Source organism: Salmo salar, chromosome 04 (genome assembly GCF_965601325.2).
Source record: "Salmo salar chromosome 04, fSalSal1, whole genome shotgun sequence".
In the NCBI taxonomy this organism is placed as follows: Eukaryota; Metazoa; Chordata; class Actinopteri; order Salmoniformes; family Salmonidae; genus Salmo; species Salmo salar.
In genome coordinates this window covers 36,179,220-36,205,400 of record NC_138294.1, presented here as the reverse complement: position 1 = coordinate 36,205,400, position 26,181 = coordinate 36,179,220, and the positions used below count along the sequence as shown (strand labels likewise).

The window sequence follows — 26,181 nt, the reverse complement described above, 5'->3', positions numbered from 1 at the left end:
ACGGTGATGGGCAGGACTCGCTGGAGGTATGTTTGTAAATGATTTTAGCTGATGGTGATGGGCAGGACTCGCAGGAGGTATGTTTGTAAATTATTTTAGCTGATGGTGATGGTCAGGACTCGCAGGAGGTATGTTTGTAAATTATTTTAGCTGATGGTGATGGGCAGGACTCGCAGGAGGTATGTTTGTAAATTATTTTAGCTGACGGTGATGGGCAGGACTTGCAGGAGGTATGTTTGTAAATGATTTTAGCTGACGGTGATGGGCAGGACTCGCAGGAGGTATTTTTGTAAATTATTTTAGTTGATGGTGATGGGCAGGACTCGCAGGAGGTATGTTTGTAAATGATGTTAGCTGACGGTGAAGGGCAGGACTCGCAGGAGGTATGTTTGTAAATGATTTTAGCTGACGGTAATGGGCAGGATTCGCAGGAGGTATGTTTGTAAATTATTTTAGCTGAGGGTGATGGGCAGGACTCGCAGGAGGTATGTTTGTAAATGATTTTAGCTGACGGTGATGGGCAGGACTCGCTGGAGGTATGTTTGTAAATGATTTTAGCTGATGGTGATGGGCAGGACTCGCAGGAGGTATGTTTGTAAACTATTTTAGCTGACGGTGATGGGCAGGACTTGCAGGAGGTATGTTTGTCAATGATTTTAGCTGACGGTGATGGGCAGGACTCGCAGGCGGTATGTTTGTAAATGATTTTAGCTGACGGTGATGGGCAGGACTCGCTGGAGGTATGTTTGTAAATGATTTTAGCTGACGGTGATGGGCAGGACTCGCAGGAGGTATGTTTGTAAATGATTTTAGCTGACGGTGATGGGCAGGACTCGCAGGCGGTATGTTTGTAAATGATTTTAGTTGACGGTGATGGGCAGGACTCGCTGGAGGTATGTTTGTAAATGATTTTAGCTGACGGTGATGGGCAGGACTCGCTGGAGGTATGTTTGTAAATGATTTTAGCTGACGGTGATGGGCAGGACTCGCAGGAGGTATGTTTGTAAATGATTTTAGCTGACGGTGATGGGCAGGACTCGCTGGAGGTATGTTTGTAAATGATTTTAGCTGATGGTGATGGGCAGGACTTGCAGGAGGTATGTTTATAAATTATTTTAGCTGACGGTGATGGGCAGGACTTATAGGAGGTATGTTTGTCAATGATTTTAGCTGATGGTGATGGGCAGGACTCGCAGGAGGTATTTTTGTAAATTATTTTAGTTGACGGTGATGGGCAGGACTCGCAGGAGGTATGTTTGTAAATGATGTTAGCTGACGGTGAAGGGCAGGACTCGCAGGAGGTATGTTTGTAAATGATTTTAGCTGACGGTAATGGGCAGGACTCGCAGGAGGTATGTTTGTAAATTATTTTAGCTGAGGGTGATGGGCAGGACTCGCAGGAGGTATGTTTGTAAATGATTTTAGCTGACGGTGATGGGCAGGACGCGCAGGAGGTATGTTTGTAAATGATTTTAGCTGACGGTGATGGGCAGGACTCGCAGGAGGTATGTTTGTAAATGATTTTAGTTGACGGTGATGGGCAGGACTCGCCGGAGGTTTATATGTAAATGATTTTAGTTGACGGTGATGGGCAGGACTCGCAGGAGGTATGTTTGTAAATGATTTTAGCTGACGGTGATGGGCAGGACTCGCAGGAGGTATGTTTGTAAATGATTTTAGCTGACGGTGATGGGCAGGACTCGCAGGAGGTATGTTTGTAAATGATTTTAGCTGACGGTGATGGGCAGGACTCGCAGGAGGTATGTTTGTAAATGATTTTAGCTGACGGTGATGGGCAGGACTCGCAGGAGGCATGTTTGTAAATGATTTTAGCTGACGGTGATGGGCAGGACTCGCAGGCGGTATGTTTGTAAATGATTTTAGCTGATGGTGATGGGCAGGACTCGCAGGAGGTATGTTTGTAAATTATTTTAGCTGATGGTGATGGTCAGGACTCGCAGGAGGTATGTTTGTAAATTATTTTAGCTGATGGTGATGGGCAGGACTCGCAGGAGGTATGTTTGTAAATTATTTTAGCTGATGGTGATGGTCAGGACTCGCAGGAGGTATGTTTGTAAATTATTTTAGCTGACGGTGATGGGCAGGACTCGCAGGCGGTATGTTTGTAAATGATTTTAGCTGATGGTGATGGGCAGGACTCGCAGGAGGTATGTTTGTAAATGATGTTAGCTGACGGTGAAGGGCAGGACTCGCAGGAGGTATGTTTGTAAATGATTTTAGCTGACGGTGATTGGCAGGACTCGCAGGCGGTATGTTTGTAAATGATTTTAGTTGACGTGATGGGCAGGACTCGCTGGAGGTATGTTTGTAAATGATTTTAGCTGACGGTTATGGGCAGGACTCGCTGGAGGTATGTTTGTAAATGATTTTAGCTGACGGTGATGGGCAGGACTCGCAGGAGGTATGTTTGTAAATGATTTTAGCTGACGGTGATGGGCAGGACTCGCTGGAGGTATGTTTGTAAAAGATTTTAGCTGATGGTGATGGGCAGGACTCGCAGGAGGTATGTTTGTAAATTATTTTAGCTGACGGTGATGGGCAGGACTTGCAGGAGGTATGTTTGTAAATGATTTTAGCTGACGGTGATGGGCAGGACTCGCAGGAGGTATGTTTGTAAATTATTTTAGTTGACGGTGATGGGCAGGACTCGCAGGAGGTATGTTTGTAAATTATTTTAGTTGACGGTGATGGGCAGGACTCGCAGGAGGTATGTTTGTAAATGATGTTAGCTGACGGTGAAGGGCAGGACTCGCAGGAGGTATGTTTGTAAATGATTTTAGCTGACGGTAATGGGCAGGACTCGCAGGAGGTATGTTTGTAAATTATTTTAGCTGAGGGTGATGGGCAGGACTCGCAGGAGGTATGTTTGTAAATGATTTTAGCTGACGGTGATGGGCAGGACGCGCAGGAGGTATGTTTGTAAATGATTTTAGCTGACGGTGATGGGCAGGACTCGCAGGAGGTATGTTTGTAAATGATTTTAGTTGACGGTGATGGGCAGGACTCGCCGGAGGTTTATATGTAAATGATTTTAGTTGACGGTGATGGGCAGGACTCGCAGGAGGTATGTTTGTAAATGATTTTAGCTGACGGTGATGGGCAGGACTCGCAGGAGGTATGTTTGTAAATGATTTTAGCTGACGGTGATGGGCAGGACTCGCTGGAGGTATGTTTGTAAATGATTTTAGCTGATGGTGATGGGCAGGACTCGCAGGAGGTATGTTTGTAAATTATTTTAGCTGACGGTGATGGGCAGGACTTGCAGGAGGTATGTTTGTAAATGATTTTAGCTGACGGTGATGGGCAGGACTCGCAGGAGGTATGTTTGTAAATTATTTTAGTTGACGGTGATGGGCAGGACTCGCAGGAGGTATGTTTGTAAATGATGTTAGCTGACGGTGAAGGGCAGGACTCGCAGGAGGTATGTTTGTAAATGATTTTAGCTGACGGTAATGGGCAGGACTCGCAGGAGGTATGTTTGTAAATTATTTTAGCTGAGGGTGATGGGCAGGACTCGCAGGAGGTATGTTTGTAAATGATTTTAGTTGACGGTGATGGGCAGGACTCGCCGGAGGTTTATATGTAAATGATTTTAGTTGACGGTGATGGGCAGGACTCGCAGGAGGTATGTTTGTAAATGATTTTAGCTGACGGTGATGGGCAGGACTCGCAGGAGGTATGTTTGTAAATGATTTTAGCTGACGGTGATGGGCAGGACTCGCAGGAGGTATATTTGTAAATGATTTTAGCTGACGGTGATGGGCAGGACTCGCAGGCGGTATGTTTGTAAATGATTTTAGCTGACGGTGATGGGCAGGACTCGCAGGAGGTATGTTTGTAAATGATTTTAGCTGACGGTGATGGGCAGGACTCGCAGGAGGCATGTTTGTAAATGATTTTAGCTGACGGTGATGGGCAGGACTCGCAGGCGGTATGTTTGTAAATGATTTTAGCTGATGGTGATGGGCAGGACTCGCAGGAGGTATGTTTGTAAATTATTTTAGCTGATGGTGATGGTCAGGACTCGCAGGAGGTATGTTTGTAAATTATTTTAGCTGATGGTGATTGGCAGGACTCGCAGGAGGTATGTTTGTAAATTATTTTAGCTGATGGTGATGGTCAGGACTCGCAGGAGGTATGTTTGTAAATTATTTTAGCTGACGGTGATGGGCAGGACTCGCAGGCGGTATGTTTGTAAATGATTTTAGCTGATGGTGATGGGCAGGACTCGCAGGAGGTATGTTTGTAAATGATGTTAGCTGACGGTGAAGGGCAGGACTCGCAGGAGGTATGTTTGTAAATGATGTTAGCTGACGGTGAAGGGCAGGACTCGCAGGAGGTATGTTTGTAAATGATTTTAGCTGACGGTGATTGGCAGGACTCGCAGGCGGTATGTTTGTAAATGATTTTAGTTGACGTGATGGGCAGGACTCGCTGGAGGTATGTTTGTAAATGATTTTAGCTGACGGTGATGGGCAGGACTCGCTGGAGGTATGTTTGTAAATGATTTTAGCTGACGGTGATGGGCAGGACTCGCAGGAGGTATGTTTGTAAATGATTTTAGCTGACGGTGATGGGCAGGACTCGCTGGAGGTATGTTTGTAAATGATTTTAGCTGATGGTGATGGGCAGGACTCGCAGGAGGTATGTTTGTAAATTATTTTAGCTGACGGTGATGGGCAGGACTTGCAGGAGGTATGTTTGTAAATGATTTTAGCTGACGGTGATGGGCAGGACTCGCAGGAGGTATGTTTGTAAATTATTTTAGTTGACGGTGATGGGCAGGACTCGCAGGAGGTATGTTTGTAAATTATTTTAGTTGACGGTGATGGGCAGGACTCGCAGGAGGTATGTTTGTAAATGATGTTAGCTGACGGTGAAGGGCAGGACTCGCAGGAGGTATGTTTGTAAATGATTTTAGCTGACGGTAATGGGCAGGACTCGCAGGAGGTATGTTTGTAAATTATTTTAGCTGAGGGTGATGGGCAGGACTCGCAGGAGGTATGTTTGTAAATGATTTTAGCTGACGGTGATGGGCAGGACGCGCAGGAGGTATGTTTGTAAATGATTTTAGCTGACGGTGATGGGCAGGACTCGCAGGAGGTATGTTTGTAAATGATTTTAGTTGACGGTGATGGGCAGGACTCGCCGGAGGTTTATATGTAAATGATTTTAGTTGACGGTGATGGGCAGGACTCGCAGGAGGTATGTTTGTAAATGATTTTAGCTGACGGTGATGGGCAGGACTCGCAGGAGGTATGTTTGTAAATGATTTTAGCTGACGGTGATGGGCAGGACTCGCTGGAGGTATGTTTGTAAATGATTTTAGCTGATGGTGATGGGCAGGACTCGCAGGAGGTATGTTTGTAAATTATTTTAGCTGACGGTGATGGGCAGGACTTGCAGGAGGTATGTTTGTAAATGATTTTAGCTGACGGTGATGGGCAGGACTCGCAGGAGGTATGTTTGTAAATTATTTTAGTTGACGGTGATGGGCAGGACTCGCAGGAGGTATGTTTGTAAATGATGTTAGCTGACGGTGAAGGGCAGGACTCGCAGGAGGTATGTTTGTAAATGATTTTAGCTGACGGTAATGGGCAGGACTCGCAGGAGGTATGTTTGTAAATTATTTTAGCTGAGGGTGATGGGCAGGACTCGCAGGAGGTATGTTTGTAAATGATTTTAGCTGACGGTGATGGGCAGGACGCGCAGGAGGTATGTTTGTAAATGATTTTAGCTGACGGTGATGGGCAGGACTCGCAGGAGGTATGTTTGTAAATGATTTTAGTTGACGGTGATGGGCAGGACTTGCCGGAGGTTTATATGTAAATGATTTTAGTTGACGGTGATGGGCAGGACTCGCAGGAGGTATGTTTGTAAATGATTTTAGCTGACGGTGATGGGCAGGACTCGCAGGAGGTATGTTTGTAAATGATTTTAGCTGACGGTGATGGGCAGGACTCGCAGGAGGTTAATTTGTAAATGATTTTAGCTGACGGTGATGGGCAGGACTCGCAGGCGGTATGTTTGTAAATGATTTTAGCTGACGGTGATGGGCAGGACTCGCAGGAGGTATGTTTGTAAATGATTTTAGCTGACGGTGATGGGCAGGACTCGCAGGCGATATGTTTGTAAATGATTTTAGCTGACGGTGATGGGCATGACTCGCAGGAGATATGTTTGTAAATTATTTTAGCTGACGGTGATGGGCAGGACTCGCAGGCGGTATGTTTGTAAATGATTTTAGCTGACGGTGATGGGCAGGACTCGCAGGAGGTATGTTTGTAAATGATTTTTGCTGACTGTGATGGGCAGGACTCGCAGGAGGTATGTTTGTAAATGATTTTAGTTGACGGTGATGGGCAGGACTCGCAGGAGGTATGTTTGTAAATGATTTTGGCTTACGGTGATGGGCAGGACTCGCAGGACGTTTGTTTGTAAATGATTGTAGCTGATGGTGATGGGCAGGACTCGCAGGAGGTATGTGGACCTATTGTGGCGGTAAGCAAATTGGAGTGGGTCTATGGTGTCAGGTAGGGTGGAGGTGATATGGTCCTTGACTAGTCTCTCTAAGCACTTCATGATGACGGAAGTGAGTGCTACAGGGCGGTAGTCATTTAGCTCAGTTACCTTAGCTTTCTTGGGAACAGGAACAATGGTGGCCCTCTTGAAGCATGTGGGGACAGCAGACTCGGATAAGGATTGATTGAATATGTCTGTAAACACACCAGCCAGCTGGTCTGCGCATGCTCTGAGGACGCGGATGCCGCCTGGGCCTGCAGCCTTGCGAGGGTTAATACGTTTAAATGTTTTACTCACATTGGCTACAGTGAAGGAGAGCCCGCAGGTTTTGGTAGCGGGCCGTGTCAGTGGCACTGTATTGTCCTCAAAGCGAGCAAAAAAGTTGTTTAGTCTGTCTGGGAGCAAGGCATTGTGATCCGCGATGGGGCTGGTTTTTCTTTTGTAGTCCGTGATTGACTGTAGACCCTGCCACATACCTCTCGTGTCTGAGCCGTTGAATTGCGACTCCCCTTTGTCTCTGTGCTGACACTTAGCTTGTTTGATTGCCTTGCGGAGGGAATAACTGCACTGTTTGTATTCGGTCATGTTTCCGGTCACCTTGCCCTGATTAAAAGCAGTGGTTCGCGCGTTCAGTTTTGCGCGAATGCTGCCATCAATCCACGGTTTCTGGTTGGGGAATGTTTTAATAGACACTGTGGTTACATCATCACCGATGCACTTGTTAATGAACTCGCACACCGAATCAGCGTATTCGTCAATGTTGTTGTTCGCCACAATGCGGAACATATCCCACGTGATCATAGCAATCTTGAAGCGTGGAATCCGATTGGTCGGACCAGCGTTGAACAGACCTGAGGGCGGGAGCTTCCTGTTTTAGTTTCTGTCTATAGGCTGGGAGCAACAAAATTGTGTCGTGGTCAGCTTTTCCGAAGGGAGGGTGGGGGAGGGCCTTATATGCGTCGCGGAAGTTAGAATAACAGTGGTCTAGGGTTTTGCTACCCCTGGTAGCACAATCGATACGCTAATAGAATTTGGGGAGCCTTGTTTTCAGATTAGCCTTGTTAAAAGCCCCGGCTACAATAAATGCAGCCTCAGGATATGTGGTTTCCAGTTTACATAGAGTCCAATGAAGTTCTTTCAGGGCCGTCGATGTGTCTGCTTGGGGGGGATATACACGACTGTGATTATGATCGAAGAGAATTCTCTTGGTAGATAATGCGGTTGGCATTTGATAGTGAGGAATTCTAAGTCAGGTGAACAAAATGACTTTTCCTGTATATTGTTATGATCACACCACGTCTCTGTACCTTGTACAGTAAGTGTCCACGGGAGTACAGCAAATACTTAACTAGTTCCTCAATCTCTGATACCTATAATTTAAGTATACCTCAACCCCCAGTCCCTACTACCTGTAGCTTTACATAGCAATGTACCTACAGTAGCATACCGGTAGTGTAGCCTTCCGCAGCAATGCTTATCGCCTGTAGCTTTCCATAGCAATGTGCCTAGTACCTACATGGTACCTAGTATAGTTTTCCACAGATGTTTTCCTAGTAGCATACCTTATATAGCTTGACCTGATAGCTAGGGTGTTTAGCTCTGCCCAGGCATGTCTCTTTTAATGTCTTCGTGCTGTTATATCATCATCTCCAAGACGACAGCCTTGGATAGACGTGGCACCGCCATGGAGGCTCGCCACACACACACGTGCGCAAAATACTGTGTTAGACACACACACACACACTCGCATGCATACACAAACACATTTGCAAGTGCACACACAGACAAACAGACACACAGGCAAACACACACACACACACGCAGCTCATGCTACCTGTCAAACTAACATAATTTTTTTCACACCACACCCTGATTTGATCTATTTGACACAAACACAAAGGACAAACAGTTGAAGTCGGAAGTTTACATACACTTGGGTTTGAGTCATTAAAACTTGTTTTTCAACCACTCCACAAATTTCTTGTTAACAAACTATAGTTTTGGCAAGTCGGTTAGGACATCTACTTTGTGCATGACACAAGTCATTTTTCCAACAATTGTTTACAGACAGATTATTTAACTTATAATTCACTGTATCACAATTCCAGTGGGTCAGAGGTTTACATACACTAAGTTGACTGTGCCTTTAAACAGCTTGGAAAGTTCCAGAAAATGATGTCATGGCTTTAGAAGCTTCTGATAGGCTAATTGGCATAATTTGTCACATCCTGACCATAGTAAGATGTTATTTTCTAGGTCAGGGTGTGACAGGGGGTGTTTTTCTATGTTTTGTATTTCTATGTTCATGCTCTAGTTTTGTATTTCTAGGTTGGTTTTGTTTGGGATGATCTCCAATTAGAGGCAGCTGGTTCTCATTGTCTCTAATTGGAGATCATACTTAAGTAGGGGTTTTTTTCCACCTGGGTTTGTGGGAGATTCATTTTGAGTTGTGTATGTGTTCATCTCTGCGTCACGTTTTTTTTTCTTCATTTCAGTGTATTTATATATTGTATAGTTTCACAGTAGAAATAAAAATGTGGAACGACAACCGTGACAGAATCTCCCACCAACACAGGACCAAGCATTGTACCCAGGAGGTAATGGCATCCTGGTCTTATGAGATCAGGAGGAGTATATCCGGGGCTTGGGATGAAATAGTGGCAGGAGAAAAGAGCCTGCCAGAGAAGCAGGCGGAAGCAATGAAGGAGGGACAGCTACGAAGTTGGGAAGGAAGGCTACAGCAACCCCAAGAAAAAATTTTGGGGGGGCGCATGGAGCAGTCGGCGGAGCCGAGGAGTGAACCAGAGCCAATCCGGGAGAAGAGGGAGAAGAGGGAAAGGGGAGAGTTGTTGAGTTGGTGGAGGATGCACAAGTTTTTCCCAAAGGAACGTGTTGTCAGTTTGGTGCCACCTGAGTCAGCTCCCCCTACTCGTCCTGAGAAGTGTGTGGAAGTTCCGTAACAATTGATACCGGCTATACACACCAGGTCTCCAGTATGTCTCAACAGCCCGGTGCTCCTCGCATTCGCCCTGAAATGCGTGTCACCAGTCTGGTGCCACCTGTCCCGGCTCCACGCACTAGGCCTTCAGTGCGCCTTCCCAGTCCGGTGTGTCCTGTTCCTGCTCCCCGCACTCGATCTGAGACGCCTGCAGCCCGGGACCTCCTGAGACGGCCTGCAGCCTGGGACCTTCTGAGACGGCCTGCAGCCCGGGACCTCCTGAGACGGCCTGCAGCCCGGGACCTCCTGAGGCGGCCTGCAGCCCGGGACCTCCTGAGGCGGCCTGCAGCCCGGGACCTCCTGAGGCGGCCTGCAGCCCGGGACCTCCTGAGGCGGCCTGCAGCCCGGGACCTCCTGCGGCGACCTGCAGCCCGGAACCTCCAGCGGCGGCCTGCAGCCCGGAACCTCCAGCGGCGGCCTGCAGACCGGAACCTCCAGCGGCGGCCTGCAGACCGGAACCTCCAGCGGCGGCCTGTAGCACAGAGCCTCCGGCGATGATCTACAGTCCGGTTCCTCCTCTGACGATCCACGGTCCGGTGGTACTGAAGCACCGGGCGGAGCGGGGGTTATGCCCACCCTGCCCTCCCTTTTTTTTTATTTTTTTTTTTGGGGGTGGGAATTTGTTGTTGTTTTGTTTAGGTGTGGTCGGAGTCCCCACCTTTTGGGGGGGGGGGGGGGGGGGGGTACTGTCACGTCCTGACCATAGTAAGATGTTATTTTCTATGGTAGAGTAGGTCAGGGCGCTTTTCTATGTTTTGTATTTCTATGTTCATGTTCTATTTTTGTATTTCTATGTTGGTTTTGTTTGGGATCAGCAGCTGGTTCTCGTTGTCTCTAATTGGAGATCATACTTAAGTAGGGTTTATTTCCACCTGGGTTTGTGGGAGATTCATTTTGAGTTGTGTTTGTGTTCATCTCTGCGTCACGTTTTTTTTATTTTCATTTCAGTGTATTTATATATTGCATAGTTTCACAGTATAAATACAAATGTGAAACGACACACACGCTGCACTTTGGTCCGCTCATTCCTACGACAATCGTGACATTTGAGTCAATTGGAGGTGTACCTGTGGATGTATTTCAAGGCCTACCTTCAAACTCAGTGCCTCTTTGCTTGACATCATGAGAAAATCTAAAGGAATCAGCCAAGACCTCCACAAGTCTGGTTCATCCTTGGGAGCAATTTCCAAATGCCTGAAGGTACCACGTTCATCTGTACAAACAATAGTAGGCAAGTATAAACACCACGGGACCACGCATCCGTCATACCGCTCAGGAAGGAGGCGCGTTCTGTCTCCTAGAGATGAACGTACTTTGGTGCGAAAAGTGCAAATCAATCCCAGACCAACAGCAAAGGACCTTGTGAAGATGCTGGAGTAAACAGGTACAAAAGTACCTATATCCACAGTAAAACGAGTCCTATAGCGACATAAGTCCGCTCAGCAAGGAAGAAGCCATTGCTCCAAAACTGCCATAAAAAAGCCAGACTACGGTTTGCAACTGCACATAGGGACAAAGATTGTACTTTTTGGAGAAATGTCCTCTGGTCTGATGAAACAAAAATAGAACTGTTTGGCCATAATGACCATCGTTATGTTTGGAGGAAAAAGGGGGAGGCTTGCAAGCCGAAGAACACTATCCCAACCATGAAGCATGGGGTGGCAGCATCATGTTGTGGGGGTGCTTTTCTGAATGAGGGACTGGTGCACTTCACAAAATAGATGGCAGCATGAGGGAGGAAAATTATGTGGATATATTGAAGCAACATCTCAAGACATCAGTCAGGAAGTTAAAGCTTGGTCGCAAATGGGTCTTCCAAATAGACAATGACCCCAAGCATACTTCCAAAGTTGTGGCAAAACGGCTTAAGGACAACAAAGTCAAGGTATTGGAGTGGCCATCACAAAGCCCTGACCTCAATCCCACAGAACATTTGTGGGCAGAACTGAAAAACCGTGTGTGAGTAAGTAGGCCTACAAACCTGACTCAGTTACATCAGCTCTGTCAGGAGGAATTGGCCAAAATTCACCCAACTTATTGTGGGAAGCTTGTGGAAGGCTACCCAAAACGTTTGACCAAAGTTAAACAAGTTAAAGGCAATGCTACCAAATACTAATTGAGTGTATGTAAACTTCTGACCCACTGGGAATGTGATGAAAGAAATAAAAGCTGAAATACATCATTCTCTCTACTATTATTCTGACATTTCACATTTTTTTAATAAAGTGGTGATCCTAAATGACCTAAGACAGGGATTTTTTATTAGGATTAAATGTTAGGAATTGTGAAACACTGAGTTTAAATGTATTTGGCTAAGGTGTATGTAAACTTCCGACTTCAACTGTATAAACCCCGCAGGGATGTAATATTGCTGTCAAAGTAAATGAGGCCTATACATTACACCTTCTAGTAGAAGGTATTATACACTCCCATATTACACCTGAAACACAACAGCCAGTTTTTAGAAACATTTAGACTTGTGTCTTAGCAAAGTGACCAGATTTGTGGATGCCGGACAGTCCGTCTCAAGTCAAATCAAATTGTATTGGTCACATGCGCTGAATACAACAGGTGTAGACCTTACAGTGAAATGCTTACTTACAAGCCCTTAACCAACAATGCTGTTTTAAGAAAAATAAGTGTTTAGTAAAAAATAGAACAGCAGTAAAATAACAGGTGCGAGGCTGTATACAGGGGGTACCGGTACAGCGTCAATGTGCGGGGGCACCGGTTAGTAATGAGGCTATATACAGGGGGTACCGGTACAGAGTCAATATGTGGGGGTACAGGTTAGTAATGAGGCTATATATAGGGGGTACCGGTACAGAGTCAATGTGCGGGGGCACCGGTTAGTCCACATAAGATGTTGATACAATACACCTACAATGATACAGGACTTGACAAAGCCAGAGTGTCTCTGTAGCCTCTCCCTCCTGGCTAGGGGTCATCTGAGGGGACCTGAACAAGGTACATGAACAGAACCATGAGGATAGAGATTATAGGCCTCTACAATGGGTCCTGTGTGAGGGCCCGCCCTACCTCAGACAGAGCCAGTCAACAGGAGAACCAGAGAGACAAGCTAGGTCCACACTGTCTCCACATCCACACAACCTGACTCGACTCGCTCTCTTTCAAACTTTTTCTTGCTCTCTCACATCTATTTCACTCTCCCGTTCTCTCTATCATCTTGCCTTTTTTATCCATCTCTTTCTCTCTCTGTCGTTCTGTCTTTCTCAATCCATCTATTTCACTCTTTAAATCTTTCCTTTTCACTTTCTCTTCCCCCATACTTCTTTCAAGCCATCTTTCATTTTCTCTCTCTCATGCTGATTCTGCTGGGCCAAATGCCTCACACAGACACTGTTGTACCCCCTGTTATCTCTGTGTCCCCAAGCCTGTGACCTGGCAGGATCGTATACCCTCTCTCTCCCTTTTCCTCTCTCTCTTTCTCTCAATCCAAATATCTCTCTCTCTCTACCTTGACAAACCTCTTCACAACTTCTGTGACCTTCCAGCTTCCCACCTCATATAGCAAATCAAATCAAATGTATTTATATAGCCCTTCTTACATCAGCTGACATCTCAAAGTGCTGTACAGAAACCCAGCCTAAAACCCCAAACAGCAAGCAATGCAGGTGTAGAAGCACGATGGCTAGGAAAAACTCCCTAGAAAGGCCAAAACCTAGGAAGAAACCTAGAGAGGAACCAGGCTATGAGGGGTGGCCAGTCCTCTTCTGGCTGTGCCGGGTGGAGATTATAACAGAACATGGCCAAGATGTTCAAATGTTCATAAATGACCAGCATGGTCAAATAATAATAATCACAGTTGTCGAGGGTGCAACAAGTCAGCACCTCAAGAGTAAATGTCAGTTGGCTTTTCATAGCCGATCATTGAGAGTATCTCTACCGCTCCTGCTGTCTCTAGAGAGTTGAAAACAGCAGGTCTGGGACAGGTAGCATGTCCGGTGAACAGTATAGCAAATACTGATACAAATGGTTATTGGAGGGAACAAAGACAAGGAGTTCAATCAAGTGACTCAGAGTTTTCCATGACCAGTCAAACTGCATTTTTCACCGTTTAACATAATGACATGGTGGGTGTCAGAGTGTGTGTGAGGTCATCACCAGTGACGTTGGCTGGATTCTCTGTCCACAGTGACTCAGGCACAACGATGTGCTCAAACATGCCAGCGCACAATGTGTGTTTTACACTCTGTTTTGTTACACAGAGAAAATGGGGAAGGAGGAGGGAAGAGAGAGAAGAGGGGGGATAGTGTGGGTTGTTTGAGTAGTTACTAACTGTAGCCTGTTTGGTTTGTTATACAGGAGATTAACAGGGACAATAGATTTGATACCTGGCAACCTTTGACTGCGTCTCTCCACTGACAGTTACAATATGAGGTTGAGAAGGAACCTGCAAGTAAGCATTTCATTGGACGATGTATACCATGTGTATCCCGTACATAGTTAAATAAAGGTAAAAAAATAAAATAAAAATAAAAAAACAAGACTAATAATACTTTAAACTTGAAACTGAAACGTGAATAATAGACGTTACAGTAACTGACCCAACTGGATAGGACTGGAGACCTCTCTGGTTCAGTTTAAGCTACGTCTCACTGAGGAGAAAATTATTTGAGAATAAACAGTATTTTGTAAGATGGGAAGCAGACCACTGTTAAATATGATTTCACTTCAGTTCTTACTTGTGCTCGTGAAGTAAGGAAATAGTATATTCAGCAAAACTTTCCCAGCATGTTGTAGTCTTTGTCACGCTAAGACAGCTAGTGAACTCTCTGGTGAACTCTCTTTAGTGATTATCATTTATTTTCACATCACAACAACAATATAACAGAAAATATACTACAAACTTCTGCAAGAAGGGATGTCCTCCAGTCCTGGCGTCAGCTATTTATTTCAAGAAAAGGAGACACCGCCCTCTAGTGCACAAAAGGTCAAGTCACACTGTTGCACTTGAGGACGGGAGCTGTCCAACCAATCAATCAGTCAACCAACCAACCAACCAACCAATCAACCAACCAACAAACCGACCAACCGATCAATTGATCAATCCATCAAATCACATTGGATGGCCCCTTTTACAAGATAAAGTGCTTTAGAGTAGACCCAGAGCTGGAGCTATGCATTGTGCACCCCTGCCCACCCCTCCATAGAACAAAGTCACGTTTTTCCCCCCATCCTCTCCTCAGTCTCTCCTGCACCAGTCAGCTCTCACCACCGGGTGGCGGTCACAGACAGTTGTAATCCTTTTAGAACGTCCCTGTAAAAAAAAAAGGCGCATTTATGGAGCGAATCACTCCTTCATTATCGTGAAAGGTTTCACCACAGATATTCTTCGAGCCGGTGCTCTCCTCATCTTCTCTGCGTTCACAACTATGCGAGGACTGTAGCGCGGACTTCAGTCGACATGGACAACAAACTGGAACACATCCAGTTTTGGTGTTTACTGGGACTTTTGCAATGTAAGGTTATATAGCCAAATCTACATTGTATTAGTAGAATACATTTATAGTAGAGTTATAGTTAAGAGTTTCACCTGGCCTGCCTGAGCAATTGACTATCATACTTGCTGTAGACACTTTTGTAAAAAAAAAAGTATAAATTCAAATGTGTTTGTTCGTTTTTTGTTGTTGCAGTCGCACCGTTGACAGTGGGGTTCAGCTTCGACATTCGCTATCCCAGAACATTAAGTGTCCCGGACTCGGAGGCAGCAGGGTCCCATTTCGGTTATCGTGTCTGTCAGTTTGGACCGGCGCAGGGAGACAGCAGGCAAGTTACTAATCATTAAACAGTCAAACCACAGGGTTCAGATCTCACAATTGGATATTAATCATCATAATATCACTGTGGTTGTATGACACCAGGATAAGATTTAGACTATTAAACAGTGCTCTGTTCAATATGTTACTCATCTGTTTTGAGAAAAAGGAGGAATTGATGGTGAAGACACTCTCCCACTGGTGGGAATGTTCATCAGAAAATGGTTTACACTTTCATACTGCACATTTCTCTCATGACTAAGGATATGTCTACCAAGGTATACAAGTCTACCAAGGTAAAAATGTGTTTATATTGGATATTTGGTTTTCTCTCATCAATAGATATTGAACCAAGACTATGGTCTTGGACTATGAAGATGGTGTATTCTGAATTAGGGGTGGATGGAGAACAAACCACACCTTTTTTTGTGAAAAAAAGACATAACAATAATTTTACGGCTTTCAATCTTCAATAGCTCTTACACAAAGCGTGCCACGACTATGATAATGATATATCCTGAACCGGTGTAGGATCGACACAGATCCACGTTTACTTTATTTATTTTATTTTTAAAGAAGAAAAACATTTTACGGCTTTCAATCTTCAATAGCTCTTACACAAAGCGTGCCATGACTATGATTTTTTTTTTTTATATTTAAAAAAAATGTAACTAGGCAAGTCAGTTAGGAACACATTCTTATTTACAATGACAGCCTAGGAACAGTGGGTTAACTGCCTTGTTCAGGGGAAGAATGACAGATTTTTACCTTGTCAGCTCAGGGATTCGATCTAGCAACCTTTTCGGTTACTCGGCCAACGCTCTAACCACTAGGCAACCTGCCACCCCATATATACAGTGCCTTCAGAAAGTATTCATACACCTTTACTTATTCTACATTGTGTTGTGTTACAGCCTGAATTCAAAATGGATCTACACACTGTAACCCATAATGAAAACATTTTTGCTGAACTTTTCTGAGTCAGTACATGTTAGAATCCATTTTGGCAGCGATTACAGCTCTGAGTCTCTCTGAGTAAGTCTCTAAGAGCTTTGCACACCTGGAATGTACGATATTTGCACATTATTCTTTTTTTAATTCTTCAAGCTCTGTCAGGTTGGTTATTGATCATTGCTAGACAGCCATTTTCAATTCTTGCCATAGATTTTCAAGCCAATTTAAGTCAAAACTGTAACTAAGCCACTTAGGAACATTCAATGTCATTTTAGGGTGGCAGGTAGCCTAGTGGTTAGAGCGTTAGGCCAGTAACCGAAAGGTTGCTAGATTGAATCCCCGAGCTGACAAGGTAAAAATCTGTTGTTCTGCTCCTGAACAAGGCAGTTAACGCACTGTTCCTAGGCTGTCATTGTAAATAAGAATTAGTTCTTAACCGACTTGACTATTTAAACAAAGTTAAAAAAGCAACTCCAGTGTATATTTCACCCTGTGTTTTAGGTTATTGTCCTGTAGAAAGGTGAATTTGTCTCCCACTGTCTGTTGAAAAGCAGACTGACCCAGGTTTTCTTCTAGGATTTCTTTGCCTGTGCTTAGCTCTATTCGGTTTCTTATTATCCTTTAAAACTCCCTAGTCCTTGCTGATGACAAGCACACCCATAACATGATGCAGCCACCACCATGCTTGAAAGAGTGGTACTGAAGAGTGGTACTCAGTGATGTGTTGGATTTACCCCAAACATAACGCTTTGGATTTAGGACTACCGTAATTTCCGGACTATTAAGCGCACCTGAATATAAGCCGCACCCACTGAATAAAAAATATATATATTAGTTTGAACATAAATAAGCCGCACATGTCTATAAGCCGCAGGTGCCTACCGGTACATTGAAACAAATGAACTTTACACAGACTTTAACGAAACACGGCTTGTAACAAAAATAAATAGGCTTTAACGAAACACGGCTTGTAACAAAAAATAAAAAATTTGCAGTAAGCTTTAGTTGTCTTTTTGCACTGAGTCAATTCCTCACGCTGCTGTTTCCAACATCTTATCATCGACTCATTAAGACCAAGCTCCTATGCAGCAGCTCTATTTTCTTTTCCAACAGCCAGATCAATCGCCTTCAACTTGAAAGCTGCATCATATGCATTTCTCCGTGTCTTTGCCATGATAAGGGTGACAAAATGACTACCGTAATCAGAATGATGGGAAGTTTGAGAGCGCTCGATTTAATCTAAACAGTAAACAAAAAAGTTGTTTGACCTTAACCCGTTCGGCAATTTCATTGGTCCAATGAAAGCTTCATGCCGCCAAAAAACTGAGCACGTCACAGAATGTGTTTTTTTGGAGAAAAATCTTTTGAAAGCGGGAAAAATCCATATATTAGCCACGTCATTGTTTAAGCCGCGAGGTTCAAAGCCTGGGAAAAAAGTTGCGGCTTATAGTCCGGAATTTACGGTAAGTTAATTTTCTCTGCCACATTTTTTGCAGTTTTACATTAGTGCCTTATTGCAAACAGGATGCATGTTTTTGAATATTTTTTTTATTCTGTACAGGCTTCCTTCTTTTCACTGTCATTTAGGTTGGTATTGTGGAGTAACTACAATGTTCTTGATCCATCCTCAGTTCTCTCCTATCACAGCCATTAAACACTAACTGTTTTTATGTCACCATTGGCCTCATGTTGAAATCCCTGAGCGGTTTCCTTCCTCTCCGGCAACTGAGTTAAGAAGGACGCCTATATCTTTGTAGTGACTAGGTGTATTGATACACCATCCAAAGTGTAATGAATAACTTCACCATGCTCAAAGGGATATTCAAGTCTACTTTTTTTTACCCATCTATAAATAGATGCTCTTCTTTACGAGGCATTGGAAAACCTCCTTGCTTTTTGTTTGTTTAATCTGTGGCTGAAATTCCCTGCATAGTCATGGCACACTTTGTGTAAGAGCTATTGAAGATTGAAAGCCCCCATGGCGCTTCCATGGGGCAGAAGTCAGTGTATTATTGTGATTCTGGATGGCCAGATTGCTAGGAAGAATGAGAAGAAACTGCCATGTGGGGAATCGTAGGTGGCTCGTTTCATCTTGTTCTTGATACCTTGTCTTGTTTTCAGGTGTTTTGACTGATTTCATGTTAATGCTAATATGGCTAAAATTCTAGCTAACCAACAACCGACGTCTAGATTGAATATAGGCCTAAAACGTCAACAAACAGTATTTTATCAGTATTTCATCACTGTCCTCTAATGATTTTGTCCAATGTAACTTTATTGATACCAGTGATGTCCGCTGATTGGCTAAATACCCAGGGTGTGAGGTGGTTGGATTTGTAAACAAAGCAGCATGACAGATATATGATGCCAAGTTTTCAAACTACCGGTAGATTCTTTGAAAAGATATATAAAGTGATCTGTGCGTTTGAACAACAGCATAAAAATACATTTCCCTTTTGTATGTAAAAAAACAAATGACAACTGCTACACATGCTGCCAATGTTTTGAACAAATTATATTATACTACATAGAACGAGCAGCCAGAGAGAACCGTCGTCACCAGTTACCACAGCTACAAAGTCATAAAGCTTGCCTATTTCTAAAATGTATGTTCTTAAAATGTGAACACCTCTTCTTTGTCTACACCCATTCAGCATCGTTCACACCCTCTTAAGCTTTAGCCCCACCCATCTCGTTTCGCTCTAGGAGCGTTCAGAGCGCACACTTGACGCTCTGGCCAATGATTTGTTTATGTTCAAAAATGTTATGGAGGATCAATATGATGTTGTCTGTGATTGTTTCTGTTGAATTGTGTCTTTGTTTTGTATGTTTGAAATGTTCTTGTCTGTATGCCTAAAACTGTACATGTCAACATGTTTACACAGGTCACAGCCGTAAAAGAGATCCAGGTCTCAGTCTGTTTTCCCTGTTAAAATAAAGATTAAAAAAAAAAAAAAAAAATGTCTGGATAACATGAAAACAGTCTAACCAGCTCTGCTGGCAACAATTTCATTACATTTTTTTGCAGACGTGTACTGACACCGGCCATATTCAACGGGTGTTGTACAAACGTCACATAACGTTAGCTAACGAGTTAGCCAGCCAACGTTAGCTAGTTAAACAGCAATGAACACAGTACCAACAATGCCACAGTGCTGGGAGCTAACCAACTAGGTTCAATGTTAGCTAGCTAACATTAGGCTCTAACTAGAAAAGCAAACGGCTCTTGGATACGAATAATAACGTCAGCTAGGGAGCCAGCCAGCTAACGTTAGCTAGTTAGCTAACAGTACACGCTTGAAATGAAACCACTTAGTCAAAATTAGAAACGTGTAATATCTGAAAATGTAGCTAGCTAACACTATACTATCTTACACATATACATCATGCATGATGGAGGCGTCTCCCTGTCATGAAGACCATGCCACGGTTGCCCTTAGTTTGAAGATGTAATCTGGAGACAGGTGTTTCCTCCATCTCTTTAGCTATCATACTCAAATTCCACTGATTTCAAAACTTGATCCTCCAGAAAGTGGAGAGCAACACTTATGCAGCTCCACTACACAATATTTTTTTTTTAAAAGCCGCGTTCGACATTATTACCAACACAGACTGACCACAGAATCCTTCTATATAGCAGACCAATCCGAACTCCTCTCTCGGCATGTCGGCTAGTGGGAAGGTTGCTGGCTTTTTCTGTGGTTTAACCAACAAGGGTCATAATTTAACAATTTTATTCATATTTACAGATGGCATACGAGTTTGTTATTAAGGCACATGAAAGTTCACATGTTCCAGAAGGCATTTCTGGCAACAACTTCTGATTAAAACTTTTTTTTTTAAGTTCAAACGGCTCTCCTGTGAAGTAGTGACTTGCGACATACGCCTAGTTTCCTGAATTCGGTCACAAATGTGATTGATTTTCAACCTAACCCTACGCTTAACCCTAATATTAACAACACTGCTAATCTTATGCCTAACCCTAACCTTAAATTAAGACCAAAACGTACATTTTTGTTTTCAGGAATTTGTACGATATAGCCAATTTTGACTTTGTGGCAACTAGTGGAAACCAGGGAGATCAAATCAAACATGTTGATGCAATAAGTGAAAACACATGATCTAACTGGGGATTGCTAGCTATCATAGTGTCACAAGACTTTCATTTTGAAATAACTTCATATTTCCCAGTTAGACGGATAATGGTTTCGAAAGACTTGAAATTGGAAGCTAACTAACTAGCAAGCTACCAGTGAGCCATAGCTAGCTGCTTAAAGGTAGATAACTGGTTAATTTGCCCAGAAAATCGGCCAAACAATTTCTCAATGTTTCTCAAAATTACTGTAGCTGGTTAATTCATTTCATCATGCTTTGTGATACACCTGGTTGCATGCTGTTTTAGTCCTCACAACATGTCGCCCTGTCACCTACAGTAGAACTTGACTAACAAAATGGGGGGAAACAAAATTGGCCATGCTTTTTTGTCCTACCAGATACACGATGAGAAGGTTCTAGCTAGTGTATTGCTCAGCAGACCCAGAAGTTCTGACTTAACAGACGCACATTTACTTTGTGCTGTTATAATTTATGCTCTAAAATCCTACAATCTAAGCCATGTTAGCACTGTCTATGAGCCCACGGAAGCAGAGCTGCTACTGCTAGCAGTCACTGAACAATATATTCTTAAAACAGGAAATGTTACACACTTTCATGAGCATTTAAAACATAACCAATTAACCTCTCCCCTATTCTCTCCATCCCCTCTTCTCTCTGTAGTGTGTTGGTCACAGCTCCTTTTCAAGACAATGGGACAGGAGTGGTTTACGGATGTTCTTATGACAGTGGCACTTGCAAAGCTCTACCTGTACAAGGTAAGATGCATGCTCACTATAACCAGTTTGTGTGGACCAGTCAGCTCTCTCTCTCTCTCTCTCTCTCTCTCTCTCTCTCTCTCTCTCTCTCTCTCTCTCTCTCTCTCTCTCTCTCTCTCTCTCTCTCTCTCTCTCTCTCTCTCTCTTATATTTATATATATATATATATATATATATATATATATATATATATATATATATATATATATATATAAAGCTCTGCTGTTGTGTTATGTTCAGTTATAGTAATTCTCAAGTCCAGTATACATTTCCTCTTTTCACACAACAATTGCTTCACTGGTTAGTCTCACATCTTGTGTGGGTGTTGTTATTTTGTGTTGTCATTTTGTCTCATGCATGATTTGTGGGAATGTTTCACTTACCTAATGTGCTTATGTCAAGCTGAGGTTCAGATTTTAGTAGGCTTGTATTGACAAATTGGTGCAAAATTATTTTTGATAAAAAAATCTTGTATGTTCGTATAATTGTATGTTAAATCCATCTATATTCACTTATTTTGTTTTATTTTAGTGGAGCCAGGAGTTTCATTAGGATTGTCACTAGCTTGTAATGCTGACAGAGCTATGGTGAGTTGCACATCCTTGACTCACTGTCTAAGTCAGAGTGCTATTTCAGTTCTGACCTTATGAATTTGGGCTTGAAAACTGGCCCTTTCAATTTCCCTTCCCCTCTGCAATTAGAATCAGGAACTAGCTGCTCTTCACAAACATCCTGTGCTACGTGCTTACCCTCTTGTGCCATTTACAGTAAATACATTGTGACCCACAGTATGACCTGACTCAGATACATTGTGAGCTATGACCTATGACCTGACACATGAACTGAGTAATGCTAATTAACTCACTTGATTCGCCATGTGGTTGCTTCCACTGATCTCTATGTATTCTTTGTTTGGGCCCAGCCATTCCTGAGATGGCATTGTTGTAAAGTCTCCTCTCCATTTCTCTGAGCTAGGTGTGTGGACCACGTCGGATCCATGGCTGTGATACTCTAAACTACCTCCAAGGACTTTGTGTTGAGCTGGGACCACAGCTTACGGTCTCACAAACACTGAAGCCTGCCTTTCAAGGTTATACTATTTGTTTTAGAGGATGACATGGTCTGTATTCAATTGATGTCTACTTCAGGTTTTGTGATAATAACTGTAACTGACTTCAAAAACGAACATGTTTGCATTACACGGGACAAGATGTTTCTTTCTGTGAAAGTGCTATATAAATCCAATCTATCAACCAACCAAAATCAATCTGTTCTGTGCTGCAGAGTGCCGTGAGTTTGGCTTGGATGCAGTGATTCTGTTTGACGGATCTCAGAGTATCATAACCAGAGACTTTGTCACCATGATCGACTTCATCAAAAACATTATTCGGATGTTCACTGCCCCCCGTACACAGGTGGGTGTATGGACCTTCTCTGTGTCCATGTCTGTCCGTTCTGTCACGCAGAACTACTGATTATACCACCCTCTTTCTTATTGGTATCTATTGACTCTGTTCCAATATCCACACTAGTAGAATGCATGCCCAATACACTAGCTTTGTTCTAAATAGTATGCTAGTATTGACTCTTTGGACATTGGTCTCAATGGGAACCATAAATGTGTGTCCACTCCTCCCAGGTGGCAGTTGCTCAGTATTCGACAGACACCAGTGCTGTCTTCCACTTTGAGGACTTTGTGTCTGACCCTAACCCTGACACCCTGATGCGATCCGTGGACCATTTCCAGGAGGCGACATACACCCCATCAGCCATCCGCTATGTTCTGTGAGTCAACGGTTGATCTCTTTGGTAAATGCAGAGGTGTTAGTGAAAAAATGGCTCATATGAACGATTAATAAAACTGTAGTATCCAATTTGTATTTATTTATCCTTAATTTAACTAGGCAAGTCAATTAAGAACACATTCTTATTTACAGTAACGTCCTACCAAAAGGGGGAGCAGTCGTTGGTAAAGTCAATCAATAATCAATCCAATTTATTACAAGTTGCAACAGGGAGACACTACCAGCACAAAAGCAGAGTAATGTCTAACTGGCCTCTTAGAGACAGGCCTTTTATATTTGTGCTGCTCACGATTGCCAGGAGGGTCACTAATTGAATCAGTCTACTCTAAAGTACTCTAAAAGTCCCTGTCTCACTCCCCTCCCGCTACACTGTCTCTACTCTGTCCTGTACTGTCCCCGTCCTCAGAGAACAGATGATGACAGAAGAACGGGGGATGAGGAAACATTCCAGGAAGCTGTTGGTTGTGATAACAGACGGCAAATCTAACGACCCTAAAGAGACCTTTAACTCTGTCATACCATTGGCCGAGATGAAGGCCGTCATCAGATTTGCCATTGGGGTGATTTCATGAATCTTTTACTTGCATACAAAATGTCACCCTATTCCCTATATAGTGCACTACTTTTGACTAGAGCCCATAGGGTCAAAAGTAGTGCACTGTGTAGCGAATACGGTGCCATTTCGGACAAAGCTGTGGTGTTCCTCTGGCACTTCTGGTAAGATGATATGGCTGTTAAGTGTTAGATTGGTCTTCATTTTAAGTGCCATCTTAATCTTTTTTGCTCTCTCCCCTCCCCCTCTTTCTCTCCCTCCCTCCTTCCCCATCCCAGGTTGGGAAGCAATTCTCTAGACAAGAGCTTGAGGAGATTGCGTCTTTCCCAAACTTTGTATTTGAGACAAACAGTTTTGATGCTCTGAAATCCATTCAGAATGAGCTTAGGGAGAAGATCTTTGCAATTGAAGGTAGAAAAGGATTTGTATTTAAAAAACACAGCCTATCCATTGAAATGATAACTACAGTATTTACTATATCTTAATTTAAACATTGGATAAGGAATGTGTACCTTTTACATAGACACCTAATTTGGAAGTTTGTGTAATATGTGAATTATAACAGTTTGAAAATGCTTTTTGTCTAGGAAACTGGTATATTGGTTTGTTGATTATTCTCTTTGTTTTGCATGTTCAGGAACTAACTCGACCAACTCCAGGTCTTTTAAACAGGAACTGTCCCAGGGAGGCTTTAGTACCACTCTCTCTGGGGTTAGTGACTGCTCTCTGTCTAGAAAGTGTCTACTAAAGGCCAATATTATTGTTTTTGATTATTACAGAATATCCTTTCAATGTTAATGTCATGTTTAACCAATGTAATGCTTCCCATTTCAGCAGGGTCTGGAGAGTTCTTGCTTATTAAAAGAGCATTTGTACTACTTCCATTAAATATTTATATCACTTTACATCATATTACAGTTTAAAAGTAAAGTATGGTTAAGTAAAGTAACACATGAAGTACTTTTCTCTCTCCTGTGAAGGGTGTGTCTCTGTTTGGGGCAGTAGGGTCATACTCATGGTCTGGGGGCATTGTGGAGGCAGCCAGAGGAGTGAATGCCACGTTCATCAATGCCTCTGCACTGGAGACAGACATGCAGAACTCATATCTGGGTGAGAATGAAGGACTATGGGAAATACACTACTCAAGCTTTTACAAAAGACATCACCAATTCCAGTATACCAACATCACCTATTATAAAATCTAAATAATACCGGCACTTAGACAACAGATAATCGTGAGAGGAGTGTATGCCTATATTGTCAAAAAGACATGCAGAACTATGCCTACAGAACTATGTACTGTATGTATACAATCTCCCACCACTACTGAGCAAAAGAGCAGTGTAAGGAGAAGGAGAAGCATGTGGTGAGGAAACATGTATTCACTACAAATATGACATGTCAGCAACTTATTATATAGATATACTGGAGATGTTCAGAAACTGACACCAGATAGAGAACCTACTAATGTATCACCACTCAAAATGATTGCTCATATCTCATCTCTATTTTGTGTTGGTGCGGGACAGAGACATTTGTTTTTATGAAACTGTAATGTATATCACTATAGTCACTATTTCTATAGGCACTTCTTTCATGTTCTGTTCAGTGTTGGTTCTGGATGGTTATAGAATGATAGCCTGTTTATGTGGTGCCTATTGTAACTGTTCACAGATGTGTGGGCACAGTGCTCTACTGTACTCTGATGTACTCTTTACTCACCTCTGACTGTGTTGCCCAAAGTGACAGCAATCAGATCATAAAGTTTGCAGATGATATTACCGTCATAGGGCTTATCACTAACAGTGACAAGACAGCATATAGACAAGAAGTGTCTAACAGCATGGTGCAGTGAAACAACCTTGAGCTAAATGCAAAGAAAACGAAGGAGATGATTATGGATTTCAGGAAGCATGGGGGAAATCACATTGCTATGAGCATTAATGGCACTGACATGGAGCTGGTGGACTGTTTCAACCATCTCGTCCAATATGACATGGAGCTGGTTGACTGTTTCCACCATCTCGTCCAATATGACATGGAGCTGGTTGACTGTTTCAAGCATCTCGTCCAATATGACATGGAGCTAGTGGACTGTTTCAAGCATCTCGTCCAATATGACATGGAGCTGGTGGACTGTTTCAAGCATCTCGTCCAATATCACATGGAGCTGGTGGACTGTTTCAAGCATCTCGTCCAATATCACATGGAGCTGGTGGACTGTTTCAAGCATCTCGTCCAATATGACATGGAGCTGGTGGACTGTTTCAAGCATCTCGTCCAATATGACATGGAGCTGGTGGACTGTTTCAAGCATCTCGTGAAATATGACATGGAGCCGGTGAACTGTTTCAACCATCTCGTCCAATATGACATGGAGCCGGTGGACTGTTTCAAGCATCTCGTCCAATATGACATGGTCAACCAACACAAATGATGTGATGAAGGTACAGCAACATCTCAATTTCCTAAGGCAACTAAGGAAGTTTGGCGTGAGTGCAGGCATTCTAGTCAACTTTTATCATTGCCAGGAAAGAGCATCCTGGCTGGATCCATCACCGTGTGGTATGGTAACACCAACACACAAGACTGAAAAAGGCTTCAGAGGGTAGTGCGCACTGCAGAGATAATCAACTATCCTCCCCTCTATCGGTGCCATCTACGGAGTCAGATCCCT

General features: G+C 43.3%; 1 protein-coding gene across 4 annotated transcripts in view; it reads left to right on the top strand.

The window, feature by feature from the left end:
- Nucleotides 1-14,848: 14,848 nt before the first annotated feature.
- Nucleotides 14,849-26,181, top strand: part of LOC106602819 (integrin alpha-X) — a 78,721-nt gene continuing 67,388 nt past the window's right edge. For all 4 annotated transcript variants that reach the window (XM_045716806.2, XM_045716805.2, XM_014195712.3 and 1 more), the window contains exons 1-11: nucleotides 14,849-15,024; nucleotides 15,199-15,331; nucleotides 21,052-21,146; nucleotides 21,678-21,733; nucleotides 22,122-22,236; nucleotides 22,431-22,561; nucleotides 22,786-22,931; nucleotides 23,358-23,511; nucleotides 23,783-23,915; nucleotides 24,142-24,215; nucleotides 24,485-24,614. In XM_045716806.2, coding sequence (XP_045572762.1) covers nucleotides 14,970-15,024; nucleotides 15,199-15,331; nucleotides 21,052-21,146; nucleotides 21,678-21,733; nucleotides 22,122-22,236; nucleotides 22,431-22,561; nucleotides 22,786-22,931; nucleotides 23,358-23,511; nucleotides 23,783-23,915; nucleotides 24,142-24,215; nucleotides 24,485-24,614 — 1,222 coding nt within the window. In that variant the 5' untranslated portion in view covers nucleotides 14,849-14,969. The remainder of the gene's footprint in view (nucleotides 15,025-15,198; nucleotides 15,332-21,051; nucleotides 21,147-21,677; nucleotides 21,734-22,121; nucleotides 22,237-22,430; nucleotides 22,562-22,785; nucleotides 22,932-23,357; nucleotides 23,512-23,782; nucleotides 23,916-24,141; nucleotides 24,216-24,484; nucleotides 24,615-26,181) is intronic.